This window comes from Aquila chrysaetos, chromosome 12 (genome assembly GCF_900496995.4).
Source record: "Aquila chrysaetos chrysaetos chromosome 12, bAquChr1.4, whole genome shotgun sequence".
Lineage (NCBI taxonomy): Eukaryota > Metazoa > Chordata > Aves > Accipitriformes > Accipitridae > Aquila > Aquila chrysaetos.
Genome location: NC_044015.1, coordinates 2,540,509 through 2,555,261, shown reverse-complemented (window position 1 = coordinate 2,555,261; position 14,753 = coordinate 2,540,509). Strand labels below are relative to the sequence as shown.

General features: G+C 45.5%; 1 protein-coding gene and 1 long non-coding RNA gene across 4 annotated transcripts in view; one reads left to right on the top strand and one right to left on the bottom strand.

The window, feature by feature from the left end:
- The window catches only part of LOC121233706, a 24,301-nt gene extending 9,556 nt beyond the window's left edge, over positions 1 to 14,745 (bottom strand). Inside the window, exons 1-4 of one of the 3 annotated variants that reach the window (XR_005933698.1) lie at positions 14,574 to 14,745; positions 8,173 to 8,239; positions 6,213 to 6,261; positions 4,233 to 4,384 (exon numbers count right to left, since the gene is read on the bottom strand). This is a non-coding gene — a long non-coding RNA (uncharacterized LOC121233706). Of the gene's footprint in view, positions 1 to 4,232; positions 4,385 to 6,212; positions 6,262 to 8,047; positions 8,145 to 8,172; positions 8,240 to 14,573 lie in introns of those variants that run through there. The other 2 variants (XR_005933697.1, XR_005933699.1) reach the window with 2 other exon arrangements.
- On the top strand, positions 284 to 14,130 carry NWD1 (NACHT and WD repeat domain containing 1). The gene is given in 18 exon segments (XM_041127901.1): positions 284 to 866; positions 3,265 to 3,553; positions 3,952 to 5,224; positions 5,640 to 5,843; positions 6,024 to 6,183; positions 6,660 to 6,777; positions 7,245 to 7,409; positions 7,992 to 8,186; positions 8,630 to 8,752; positions 8,928 to 9,127; positions 9,264 to 9,426; positions 9,429 to 9,535; positions 9,856 to 9,946; positions 10,345 to 10,538; positions 11,349 to 11,466; positions 11,828 to 12,384; positions 13,124 to 13,229; positions 13,731 to 14,130. Coding segments are annotated over 18 exon segments (4,506 nt in total). The 5' UTR covers positions 284 to 713; the 3' UTR covers positions 14,021 to 14,130.
- Positions 14,746 to 14,753: the final 8 nt, after the last annotated feature.

The following is a 14,753-nucleotide window of genomic DNA, read 5'->3' as shown; positions in this document are numbered from 1 at the left end:
GTCTTTCAATTTTGCAGGTGTGAAAAGTATCCATGACCTGTGTATCAGTGAACAGGAGAGGGTACACAGCTGTGGGCGCTGGGAGTGAGCACTCATGCTTGCGTTTGTGTGCATACATGCACTTACTTTTCTTCCTATTTGCTTTATCTTCTTAATTTATCTTAAATTTACCTAATTTGTTGTTTGATTTAATTTGTGAATATGTCACTTAAAAGGTGTCACAAAGATTTTTCTAGAAAGTGGTAATCTCTCTTGTAAAAAGCACAGCAGGGGAAGTGGCCATAAAAATTTCACAGACTTGACTCTGTATGAAAAGATTCCCTGTGGGTAGAATTGCCTTTTATTGTGGCTATTTATCACTGCTGAGATAGCCAACAGTATGGCCAAGTGGTCTTAAAATAGGATGGAGGATTTGCCGCAGTAAGGTGCAAGAAATATATTTTTCTGGATCAATGCTGCTGTATTGTGTTCTATAACTATGCAATCCAAAATTTCCAGATCCAGAGTTTTCATATTAGCAAATAAAAATACAACGTGACAAGCCAGTATAGAACCTTGAAAATGCACTCGCATTGGTAATGTAACATGGGCACAAGCCTGCAGACATCTGGAAACCACGGTTTTACAAGACTTCACCACAATGTCATCTATATGAAACTCAACATAGATTAGATGATAGCAATACGAACTGCATTTTCAGTGCAAGGTCTACAATGACAAGTACACAACCTGGCTCCAAATTCCTAACTTCTATTGTGCTGCACAAATCCTTCCATGCGGACATGGCTACAGAGAGAGACACCCTCCTGGAGAAAGCATACCCAGAAGTGCAGGCCTTCTGTCAGAAGCACGGCCTAATGTTTGAGGTAAATCACTTCTCTCCTGTCTATCCTGTCCAAAGGCCATTAAAATATGTGTGATGGAGGAAAAAACAAAATGCTCATAGGTTTTCCACCTCCTTAGAAGCCTCCTAGGAGTCAAATACTGCTGTACCAATTTCCTATAACTTTTGTATTAAGTTCACTTGTATGCTTGACTTGTATGGATTTCAACGAAGACTTAGGTGGCTAACCATCTTGTATGCTTGACTTGTATGGATTTCAACGAAGAGTTAGGTGGCTAACCATCTTCCAAGCACCTGGACATGAGAGTTTACATCATCCTTTTGTTTATATATTCAATTGGAAAAAAAGCTCCATGTATAAATTCCACCGGATGTACTTCAGGTGTAGTTGAACTAGTCCTAATTATACTAATTTGCATAGAGCTTCTAGCATAAAAGGAGCTATTGAAATGTTTGGGGTCCTTATCTTCTATGATAGAAGACAGGCTTGAAATGTTGCAGCAAATAACCTACAGTCTTGAGATTCCTTGTTCTGAAATATCAATTTGCTTACTTGGTCATCCATGGCCCAAATTCCTAAGTCTTTCACAGGAGAAATCTCTACTGAGAGATTTTGAATATCTCAGTGTCTTTTGTAGAGTTCCAGTAATTAAAATTGTGTACCACTAGTGTTCATCCTGATCTAAAAATTAAAACATGATAGAATGACTTAATTGACTTGAGATGGGGTATTTCTGAGCTTGTAGACCCTGATTACAGAAACACATAACTCTCTGGAGGAAACTGAAGCCTGTCAGAAACTGTCAGCTGGTCCCACCTTCATCATAAGTTCTAGCACTGTGGTGCACACTCAATTCCCAATGGCTAAAGTGAGACATAGAGAGCAGGCCACATGCACTCAGAAGGTCTACTGGACAAGTAAGGTGGTTTTCAAAAGTAATTAGCCTGCCTGAGCAGCTTCACAAATCAGCTAGCAGACGGGGCTGAGATGTCAGTAACTGCCAGTAGTCCCTAAAAGACAAAAGAAGCCCTGACAGGCACGCACGTATAGTCCAGCCCTGAACACAGAGTCTCTTCAGAGCAGAAGATAACAGGGGCTGTGTGTATTAACTAGCAGATATAAGAGGCAGATGGAGACATAAGGCACATAAGGCAAGAAGCTCCAAGCTTGCTTCCTGCCCAATACCTCAATATTGAGGAGGTTTTCTCAGTAACTAAGGAATAAATACAAATTCCCCAGGCAAAGAACCAGAAATGAAAATGCCATAGCAACCACCAGGGACAGAGCAGGGTGTCACACTGCAAGCTGATACCTGTTCCATGCTTCTGCAAATACTACTCAAATCCCTCCAATCACTCCTTTGAACCACTGAAAGCTCTCCACAGCAGCAGGCCACCTCAGCTTCCTTGAAGCACTTTGGTGACAGCCCCGTACAGAAACCCACACTCAGAACTTTAAGCCTTGCAGAAGGGGAGAGGAGTCTGACGCACCTGTAGAAGTGCCAGGTTGCTTCCTCAGGTTGTTTTGGTTTTAGAAAGGGAGAAAGAAAGTTTTGCTGAACAAAGAGAATAAATACGCAGTCCCAGGGAGCATAATTGAAGCCACAAGTAAATAAATAACCAATTAAGTATTTGTGCAAGTTGTGCCTGATTTCCCTCGAGACACTTCCACCAGAGGCCAGCAATGGAGGGGCAGAGACCATGAGAGCTTCACCACAGCATTACTGCACCCAGGAGCTCACAATCGCTGAGCTCCCTGCAGCTCACACCTCTGTTAGCAGCGCTGTATCGCATATGCAGATGGCACTAGTAGGCACTCAGGCAGTGTTTTCCTTGGGCTGGTTCTCTGTGTGCCTAGATACCTCAGCAGAGCCAGCCACAAAGGTCTGACTACTCCCACTTGTCTTTACACACCCCAGAAGGGCACTGCTCAAGGATTACACTGTGGGTTTGCGCTCTGAGCTCATTCTGGCTGTTTTCAGACTGCATGGATACTGGATGCTGACCCTTTTCAGGATCTCACTCTTTCCCAGCCCAGCCTTCAGTCCTAATCAGACATCCCCAGACTCAGTCCCGTTCCCTTAGTTCTTCTCCACCCCAAAGCCAGTCTTACAGCACCATTGGCCAAAGTCCCCAAACCAGTTCTGCTCTGTGCTTCCACTGCCTCACCTCCATCACTCTCCGCCCCCCTCAGACACATGGTAAAGGCCTGAGGAGCAGCTGCTGTAAAGCTGCTTCTCCCTGACCATGGGGCAGGCTGGGGCTCTGCCTGGCTGTCCTCATCCAACACGGAAGCCACAACGGCGCTGTGGTTACCAGCGAGTTTTCTGAGCAGCCCTCCCTGGCAATCCTAGGTGCTAAGGCAAGCAGCCAGTCCACACCCCAGCTGTCACTGCAGAAGCCTTTTTTGCCTCTTGCAGGGACTTCTGGGGGACCACTACGGGCACCAGACTGTGTCTCGGCTCATTGTGGAGAAGGAATTTGAAGCCCTAACTCTGCAGCTGTCAGGGGACTCTGCCCAGCTCATGACACAGTGGTACCAGCGGGACGAGAACGCGCTGCCCACCTGCTATGTGCTGCAGCCGGCTGACAGGCAGGCCTGGCATTGCCTGGAGAGACGCCTGGCCTCAGCGCTGCGCGTGGCAGCCCAGAAAGCAGAGAGGTGTGGGCTGCTTGGCCCAGAGCAGAGGCACTGCTACCACAAATCAGGTGTGTTCTGGCAGGGCTGTAATGTCCTTCTAACCAGAGCTGTCAGGGAGGACAGCTGTTTGTTTCTAGACAACACCAGATTGTATATAACAGGAAAGATGCAGGGAAGGAAGAGACTTGCTAACTATCTGCCATATCCCAAATCCTGAAGAGGGAAGTTGGTGCTGACTAGCAAACAATAATACACCAGACAGAAATGTTTCTCGTTTTTCTCCCAATGTCCCTGCCCACATCCAGGAGTATGCCTAGCTCAGAGGACATGGGCAATGCTGACCTGCTAGCATCATGTGAAATAGAGAAGGACCAAGGGATGTCACATTAATGTTGATGGATGGCTTTTCCTGTGTTCTGTTCTGAAACGGAATGCTCACATCTCCCCCCATTTTTTTTTTTGGTAGCAATTGAATGGGAGATTGAACAGGGTCTCCTCAATAGCCAGGAGAGCAACCCAGGGGCTTTCATATTCCTCAGAGAGGGTGAGGATTCCAACAGACAAATTGGGCAAGCAACAAACAGTGAGCTGTTAGAAGAAGAGGACAATCTGGACAGCGAAGCTAAACAGCTGCTCAGCAACCTTAAAGCAAAAATTGCAAGCCATTATCCCGAACACCTCAAAGTACACACACTGGCATACAGTAAAGACTCTGGGAACCCTCGGTGCAAGGAGAGAAATAAATACCTGAAACAACTTTGTGAGCAGTTCACTGCTGTCACTAATCACCAGGTTTTAGAGAATCTTCGATACTGAGGAGAGATCAGCAAGGAGCCAGGGCGACTTCTGCAGGAGCTGGGCCACCACACAGCTCTGTGCCTGAAGAACTGCAGATTTTTCTGTGGGAGGCAGAATTTATCAGATAGCATTTTTCACCGTATTAGGCAGAACAATGATAAAACCCACACAACCCTCATCCTTTGTGGGCTGCCAGGCTGTGGAAAAACAGCTGTGATGTGCAAACTATCTGAGCGGGTGCAAGCTGTTTTAGGGCAAGACAGTGTAGTTGTGATTCGTTTGCTGGGGACATCCCAGCTCAGTTCTGCCATTTACAGCCTGCTGAGGGACTTTTGTCTCCAAGTGTGTTTAGCATTTGATTTGCCACCACCTCCAAGCCAGACCAAACAGGCTTGCAGTGATTTAGTCTTGTTCCTCAGTAAACTCCTCCTCACTGTCTCCCATTGTGGAACACAGACACTGATGGTGTTCCTTGACTCTGTGGAAAGATTACTTCCTAATGATGGTGCTCACACATTCTACTGGCTCCCTACAGACTGCCCTCCAAAGGTTCACATCATCATTTCCATTTCCACAGCAGAGCCTGATACTCTGAAAGCTCTCCAACACACTGTGCCTGAGGCTGAAGCATAATCTGAAGTAGGACCCTTATCCTGTGAGGAAGGTGAGGAGATGCTAGAGAAGCTCTTAGCATCAGACACACGATGGCTAAGCCCAGGTCAATGGGCCTGTTTCCATCAGAGCTTCCCTAGTGGTGGGCAAGCCCTGCTCTTCAAGCTGGCCTTCCATGAGGCCAGAAAATGGATATCTTACACTTCACCTTCAGAACTAGTGATTGCTAGCACAGCCCAGGATGCCATGTACCGTCTGTCCAAGAGACTGGAAAAGTCACACGGCACAGTCCTTGTGGCTCACGTGCTTGGCTATATTGCTTCCTCACGGTGAGTACTGCTGTATCTCTGATGAAAGTAGCCCATACCTCCTGCTGTTCATAGGGAGTATGTCTAAATACAGCCAAACCCAACCAAAGCTCTCAGTTCTTTGAGCCTGTGAATGTGTTCATACATATATTTAGCAAGCATAACATTCCTCTCATACCTGGCAGCCTACCTAAAACATTGTCTTGAAGGGAGATGTTCTGGGATTACTTGGAAAAAGAAATCAATCTCCATGGCTTATCCAGTGTCTAAGCTCTCAGCTGAGACTGCCATGTGTGCATGTGAGCTAGTGAGATTTTTGGTGACTAGTACTTCTGAACTACCAGAGAAACCACTCACCCTCCCACTATGGATACCACTGTAAACAGTAAGGAGGAGGATAAATAATTTCCTTTCATATCTCACACTTCACTTGCAGAAATGGGCTGTCAGACACGGAGCTGAAGGACATTTTATCCCTTGACAATGAATTTCTCTCAGAGATTCACCACTGCCACGTTCCTTCAAGTAAAACTATCCTGCGCCTTCCTCCTCTCTGCCGGGCACGGCTACGCAGTGACATGGGAGAGTGCCTGGCAGAATGGAAGGCAGATGGCTTCACCCTTCTTTGCTTTGCACACAGGTACTTTTAGAGAGCAGAGAATGAGAAGCCAAACCTCTGAGTATGGGATGTTTCCGTCCTGGGCTTTCAGGCACCCTGCCTAGAGTCCTCCCCATTCTTAAACTCTGTCAGTGCTGAGACTAGAAAAAAACCAGCTCCAGCTCCCTGTTCCAGTACATCTATTACTTTTTCCCTTCCCAGGCAAGTTGTTGAAATGATGCAGATTCGTTATTTATCAAAACAAGACCAAATCAAGAGGCATTTTCTCCTGGCAGATTTCTTCAAGGGAACTTGGAGCTGGGGAATGAAGAAACCTCTTACATTGCCACACCTTAGCAGGACTTTGAATGCTGACAGGAAGGTGAGGACTAACAGCAGGCTTTTCCATACCTGTAAACTCTGGACCAGGGCTCTCTGTCTCCAGACTGTTGGACAGGGTCTGAAATCAGAAGACGATGAAAATAATAGTAAATAACACTATTCAGTGCATTCAACAGTGACAAAGATATATATTGGGTTTTTTTTAAACAGGTATCTCTAACCAAGGAGCTCTAAAGTAATTTTACAAAATGTCATGCAGTCTTCATATATGTAAAAGGCTACTGCAACAAGGAAGGAAGTCATTTATTATTCACATCTGCAGAAAGGCAGCCTGTCTTAGATTGTCGCAAGAGAAATTTAGAGTCACGAAAAACATTTCCTACTAACAGGAAAACAGTGAAAGTCCTGGAAGTGCTGTCTGGCATACCATGAGATAGCATCTAGCACTGCAGTTGTGAAAGCAAACAGATTAATCCACACACCATGTCTCAAATCCACTGTTCTGGTTACTCCTAGGTAGCCCCTCAGCCACTCTGGTTCTCTGATACTGTTGCAAATCTGAGGAAGTTGAGTGAATTGCCATTTCATTTACTTAAAGCTGGACGAATTCAGGAGCTAAACCAGGATGTGCTGGGTAAGGACTGGGCAAGAGGGGGTGCTCTGCAGAGGCATGCTTCATGCTTACAGCCACAGGTAAGAATCACAACCTTTTTGCACAGCATCAATAACCGCTGTGAGAAGGAAGCTCGAAAGAGAGAAATAAGCTGACTTTTATGAACTGTTATCCTAGAATTATCACCACAGTCCCTTAGTAGCTGAAAGAAATTATCTAGATCCTCCAAATGCTGAGAAGAAAACATATTAAAAAATGTAACAAATTAAAAAAAAAATTACACAGAGCATTTAAGAGGCTAAAGAAGAACTGTGACAATGGGAGCCCTCCACTTCCTCAGCAAATGAGTCCTAGTTCCACTGCTAGTGGCTGTAAATCCTCCTATTCCTTCCTTCCCCAAAAAAGCATTTTTTAATCTCAGTTTTTTCAGAATAACTGTGCATTCTCAGGGCTGATATTCTCTGCTCTAATAGTGTTTCTTTCTGCAGGGAATATGAACTGGATCAGCTGTAAAATAATTGCCTCTGGAATAGAGAGTGTTGTTGATGACTTTGCCATGTGCACTGAATGCATCAGCTGTCCAGAACTGCACCTTGTGCAGGACATACTTCTCCTTTTGAAGCCTGCAGTCAGCAGTATACACAGCCCTGAAGGTAACAACTATGTCACAGTGACAGAGCATGACACAAATGTTTACCAGAAGAAAGAATTGAAGCTTCCCTTTCCAAGAAGAAGTACTTTTCTGAGGAATTAAAACCAGTAACAAAATTCTCTGTTCTGGGATCCATCAAAAGACTCATAAATGCCTCATGCTGGTAGGGCCTTTGTATGGGAAGCTGAGGTTTCTTCTTTGCCAACAGACACTTTGTCTATTTGATTAGAGCAGTTCACCACAACCAAAGTGCCTGTTGCCCCACGCCTAGTAGAAGTACCTGTTAGCTATTTGGATTCCCTCGCAGCTTTAAAGTTAACTAGAGGAGACGGCACACAGTGCTGCTCCTCTGTCTTCTCCTCAGAACACCCACTCCTCCCTCAGGGGAAAAATCCTGCCACACCACTAAATTTACCCATGTTTTACACTGTAACCTTCCTTGTATTACTCAAGTGCCTGGCCAGAAAAGGCCAGCTCAGTTCACTACATACTGCACATCACATAAAATACAACTATGGTAGCTCTCATAGGCCCACCTTAGGTCATGTTCTAAAATGCTTTTTTGTCTCTGCCCTCTTAGGAGTGAGTATAATATACACAGAAATGTTGGCCGCGCTTCTTTTTTTCGTGCCTTCTTACCCGGAGGTAATCAGGAAGCTGTGCCAGCAGTGTCTAAGCTGGTGCAGTGTCTGTCCCTATCCTGTTCTCATTCCACGGTGTGGATTTCTCCAGCCACCTGGTGGGGCCCTACACAGAACACTCACCGGATTCCTCAAAGGTAGGATTAGTCCTGGGGACAGATACAGCCCAAGAATATATCTAATCATCCATCTGTAATGAATGAGATCCAAGAAACATAATAAATAAACAGAGCAAGAAGGAGAGAACATCTATTTATGTAGAAATACAGTTTTGCCTGTGAGCTTACACAAAGGCAGGACAAAGGTCCATTTGCCTTTGTGCTCAGTCATGCACCAGTCCCATTTGCAATTGCTTCCACAAATGAGGAAAAAGTGGGTCATTTTGTCATCAAGACAACAAAAGCACACACTGACCTAGATATGTCTGAGGGAACCTAATCTTGCTCTTGGCATAGACTATGGGGTTCAGACAGTATAGGGGGGTTCCAGCTGGGGAAACACAACATATTAACAATCTCAAAATGTCTCTTTTCTGTCTGTGGTATAAAGAACAGCCTTTCCTCTTTGTGTCTCATGGCAGGTGTCACAGTGATAGCACTTCGTTCTGATTACCGGCTGCTGGTGGCAGGTTCCCACGATGGCTCAACGCTTGTCTGGAATATGGAAGTTTTTGAGATGCTGCACGTCCTTCCTGGGCACTCTGGTGAGCCTTCTCCACTTTTTATGGTTGGAAAGCTCTTTTCATGTCAAAAAGAGCTCTGACAGCTTGGCAATCCTTGAGCTGTAGGCACACAGACACCTCCCAGCTGCCAGCATTCTCCCAATTGCTGAAAGCACTGAGAATCCCTCATTTTGTGAATCCTCATCTTATTTTATAGCTGAGGCGAGGTGTGTGAAAGTGTTTGGAAAAGGAACCTGTGCTGTTTCAGCTGCCACGGATCACAGTCTGCGCATCTGGAATTTGATTTCTGGCAGAGCAAAGTTTATCATCCGGGATACACATATCGAAGAACAGCCCTCACATCACCTTCATGTGGATGAGGGGCATATGATTGTATATTCTTCCTCAGAAAGACTGGCCATACCTTTGTATAACTCAAAGCATGCTGAAGGAACAAGAACTTTAGAAGTTACAGTACCAATCACAAAGGTTGTAGACATAAAAGCTAGCTCAGTCCCTGCTAGTACTATCTCTTTTGCCACCTCTTTATTAGGTCAATGCTTGGCACCTGGAGACAGCAGAACTCATCTTCCAGATTTCTGGAGAGGCATCAGATGCATGGATGTGTTCTGCAGTGTTCAGCCCAAGGCTGGTGATTATGACTGTGTCTGAAGGAGGAATGCTAAATCTGTGGAACAGCAACACTGGCGAGCTGAGATCAAATGTCACCTATCAGGGCTACAGGAAGAAACACCAACATGCAGTGTTCTGATCCAGAAGCAAGGGAAGATGATAGTGGGATTTAGCGGGGGATCTCTATCCATGGTACACATCTATCTGTTCAACTTTCTTACAATATTTCTTGTATTTTCTTACAATATCCAGAGGTCTACTGAGCCAGACAACAGATCTGGTAACGAATGGGCCTTCCTTCTCCATTCTGAACAGAGCATCCTCCTCAGACTTCCATATCCTAGTTCCCAAGTGGACAAGCATAACACTTTTTATCCTGCTGCACTTCATAGCTTTGCCCAATACCATGCAGCCAAATTAAATGTCACTGCTAATCTATACTCTTTCCTTCAGGACAGAGGCAGCTCAGCTATCCTAACTTCACGTCTTACTCTTGCCTTATTATTGTGCAGATCTCTTCTGATGGAAACAGTCTGCTAAAGAAGCTTCCTGGAAGGGTTCACTTTGCGATGGTGTCAGAAGATGAGTCTATTCTTGCTGCAGGTTCAACAGCACCCATTCCTTAGGAAAGCGTTCGTAAGAGCTGCTCTCCCACATGCCAAGTGTCCTTTAAAAGTGGCCAGCATGTGGAATTTCCCATTAGCCTGGCCTTATTTAACTATTGTGCTTAAGGGGGTAACAAAGATTGGGTGAAACTCTCTTTGTGAGGAGTCAGAACATTTCCTGTGCACCAGGAGCCCTTTCTCAAGGGAATAAGTGAGATGTCAGTAGTGAAAAGGACTTAAACTGGCATGATTATTTTTTACAGTTTCTAAGCTACCCTTTGGGCTTACCTTTAAAGAAATATAGGAATTAAATCATATGCATAAGGACATGGTGTTGAATGGGATTAGAGACTTCCTCAGCTCAATAAATCAGTAACTAACATTTTCTTGTTTTAGGCTTTGAGGAGTATGTGCGAGGGTACATGGCAAACCCAAAGGGATTCCACAGGTTCCTACCGGCAGATTTGAAACATGAAGGAGTGGTTCATACAGCTGTTATCTCTGCTGGCAACAGCATTATTGTTACTGGTTCTCAGGCTGCATCTATCCAAGTAGGGAGGGAGGAAGGCTGGGCATCTTCCCAATCAGAAGCATCTCTTACAGATCCAGCTTACAGAATATGCCCCTGAGCCAGTAAAAGGGTCGTCTTGATCCCTAGCAACCTGTCTGGGGGTTGGATTTGCAGTTCTGAGCATGTTTCTAGTACTGCCACACTTCTAAAAAGAAGATGACCATTGACCCTTCCTCTTCATTGCTTCAAGCCTTTCTGTTCTTTTATTTTTGACACTGAATGGAGAGCACTTTATCAGTTCAGGGGGCAAGCCTCAAGCCAGTGTATGCCTGAGGCCTGAAATACTATTTCATTTCTGAAATATTTTAAGTTTGAACTCCTAAAAGCTGCCTTGTTACCCATCTGTGAGCAGGAGCCAGATGGAACACACATCTGGAGCACCATCTCTTGCCAAAGAAAGAGGTAAACAGCCAGAACAGTCCAAAATGTGCAGAATCTAATTAGGCATCTTTCAGAACAAAGGAAGCAAGTGGGCTGAATGGCTCCAGGTGCTTCAAACATATGTTTTAGAGTAAGAATGCAATGTTTTGTCTTCTAGTATTAAGATGTTATTCTTTGACTTTACTTACGTTTCTGTACAAGTTAGTTAAGGTATATTGCTCTACCTCTTAAATAAGACTAAGGAAAAAGTAGCTCAGACACTGATGACTTCTCCCCCCCCAACTTTTCCCAGGTGTGGAGTTTATTAGACCAGGGGTTGCTTACTGACACACTGGATGGCATGGGAGCACTGGTAACACTCTTAGACCTGTGCGACTGCACTTTGCTTTCTGCCTCCCACAGCACACCTTATCTAGGAGTGTGGAACCTCATTTACAATCATCAGCAGAAAACCTTGGCACCTGTCCCAAATACAGGCTGCGCTGCATTGTCCCATGGGGGGAACTATGTCTATTTTACCCAGCCTGAAGACACACAGAAAGTCATCATCTGGAACGCCACAGAAGGTGAACTGCATCTCAGAAATACTGCATTAAATTGAGTCTGCATATGGGGTAGGATAGAAACAAAACAACTCACAGAGGCAGCAAAGGCAGGGTTAGCTTTCTGAGCATATGACAAGCATAGTCTGCTCCTTTCTGCTTTTTCTAAGCATGAAATTTGTTTCAGGCTTGGAGAGCTTTTTCATCTCGTCTCCAAAGTTTTTGTCTAGAATAGCTTATTATTATGACATGGGAAAACTGGAAATGTGAATAATATGCAAAATATTTCACAAATAAAGAAGCCAATCATGGGCCCCATCTGAGGGAAGACATTCACATGCAGTTGGAATAAGAACAGTCTTGCTGATTTCCTTCTGTTTTACAGGTGAAGTGCATGACACACTGGACACCTCTGCCCAAGTGAGATGCCTGGAAATAGCTGAACAAAACCAGCTCATTTTCACAGGGCTTGTATCTGGAACAGTCCTTGTCTTTTCACTGAACTCCAGGCAGGATGTAGCATGCATCCCACCTCCAGAGTCACAGAAACCAGTCAACGACATGGCAATCAACAAACAGGAAAAGCAGCTTGCCATAGCATATGATGATTTAGTCCTTGTGCTGGATATTATGCCTGCAGATCCATGCCCAGTGATCGACAGGCCCACCTACACCTTTAAAACTCAGATCCCTGGCTCTCTGATTTCCAGCGTGGCTGTCCTTGCAGATTACAGAGTCCTCTATGGCATGACTAGCGGGGACTTATTCCTTTACGACTGCCCTCGGGCCCAAGTGTTTCCTTTGGAAGGTCACAGAAGCCAGATCTCTTGTTTGGAAAGCAGCCACGGAGAGCAGCAAGCACTCAGTGGATCTGAAGATTCCCTGCAGCGTCTCTGGGACTTGGAGTTCTGTCAGCAGGAACACGAGATGTGCTATTACAAGGTACTACCGTGGTAAGACAGTATCAATAGTCAAGTACTGCCCTGAGCTGTCAGGGAGAATCTAACTGACAGGATTCCCAGCTCTTAAAAAGAATACCCAAATCCTGTACACAGCTGTTCAAACTGACAGGCAGCAAGCTATTCTCAGCACCTAGGTCTGATTTTAAAGCATCCTTACATCTAGATACACTATCAAGGTGTCAATGCTGTCTAAGTGAATGAGTACTGTTAACACCACTCTGACACTAAACGTAAGTCATAGGAGTTATTTATCTACAGCTTATTACTGCTCATTTAGCTGGTGTAAGCTAGAAGACACAAATCAGTGAAGAGAATGAGACTTCTCAAGTTAACAATAGCAACACAAGGGGTAAATTGGGCCAGTTCAGGAGCATCCAGTAGGGGGAAAAAAAATGATGGTGGAGGCTGGATCAATGCTGTTACTCTTTTACCTGACAATACACTATGGACACCTCTGAGCTACTCCTTTCCATAGGTGGAATAATGGGTTTTTGTACAGTCATACTAGGCTCTCTTTCCTGCACAGCTATAGACTGCTTCACAAGCTAGGGGCTTTATTTTGTGATACCTCCCATCCTCCTTCCAGGAACACTCTTGTAAAAATCTTTACTTATTACCTCTATTCTTAACCATTGAATAACAACTGAATATTTTAAGGCACCTTCACTTCAACCTGTATTTATCAGCATAACAATCTAATTCTAAACACCCATTTTCAGCCCACATCGCTCCTGAAAGGCATTTGCTGTGCTTGCTTCTCAAAAGATAAGTACTTGTACACTGGGTCGCTGGATCAGTCCATTACAGTCTGGGATGTTGCAAGTGGTAAGTAATTGTGAAATGCTAGCAACAACAAGAAAGCCTGTACTCCCTGCTGTACTAAATAGGCTTGTAGCATCCTTCATGTTGCAAGGGGGGAAACATGCCATACAGCAACAGTTTGTACAAGTATCAGAACAGAGGCTGGAATACCAAATCCATAGGTAACATTCGCATTGTGACTGGAAGCTGCAATTGCAAAACTACAGTTGGAGTATTCCAGCCCATAGCAGAGAAATACATTCTGGGTTCAAATACCAGCGGCGAGTTTAAGGGCAAAGCAAGAAAGGTTTCTGTAAGTTTCCATTATGCAAATCTTCTATAATGCTTTAAGGAGAAACAAGCAGCACGGCTACTTTTTTCCCCCTCTCCTCCTTGCTCTTCATGTGACCCAATTTTACTGCGTTCAAATTGTCTGGTGACAAGGGACCATTTGAGGGAAGTGGCATATTTTAAGTCCAATCCTACTACACAGTAAATGCTTTATTCCAAGCTTGGTTTCCACAGGTGCCTTGCTGGCTGTACAGTGTGTATACACAACTGCTAACAGAATTGTACCAACTGCAGATGGATTTGTTGCAATAACAGAAGTTGGTTATATAATTCACAAGAAGTTTCACTGTCCTAAGACCACCCCTCCTCGGTATAACCCACTCCAGAACATTGTGGCAACGGGTATGGTAAAATCCAGAAAGACAGAGAGGGAAAACTCAAACAAGCAACAGTACAACCAAGGAAATTCTTCTGGGAGCCTGATTCATACCAGCAAACTCTCTCAAATCTGTTCAGTGACGTAAAAAGCAAAGATGAATAGGATAAACCAGCATAAACACCCAGGATTGAGCTTGCAGGTTTCTCTTTCTATCCTTTTGCCTCAGTGTCTCAGAATTACAATATTAAACATTGCTGAAAACTCCCTCTGTGTGGTTGTTCAGAGTCTATTGATACTTTTGCACAACACCACTGCTGTCGCGTACCATTCATAACCACTTAAGAAAGGTAAATAAGGAAGGAAAAAGAAACGGACCCTAAACTCACACTTTATCCAACCGCACAGAGCAGGCACCAGAGCTCGGCCTGCCCCCTTGCTCGCAGCCCAACCGGCTCTCGCCACTGCGGCCTGCCCGCGCCCCACCTCGGCTCTCCCCCTCCCGCGAAGGCCTCCCGTTCCCGGCACAGAAACACCGGATTTTTGGGCCGCCGTTGCCCCCTTAGGGGTTCGGCTCCAGGCCCGACGCCCCCCCCCCAGCCCCCTACCCACCTCCACCCCCGACCTCCCCCCCCCCAGCCCGGAACGCGCTCCCCCCACCGCCCCCCGGTGATCCCCTCTCCCTCCTTTAAACCTCTCACCGGGCCCGCTGCCTTCACCGTTCTCCCTCCCACAGCCACCGGATGAGTTTCCCTGAGGCGCGGCTCCCGCCATGGCGGTTAAACGGCCGGAAGCAGCGCGCGCCGCCCAAGGTTCCGCGCCGGGCCGTGGCGCCGTACGCGCTGACGCAGGCGCTCCGCACGCGCTGACGGGGGCGGGCG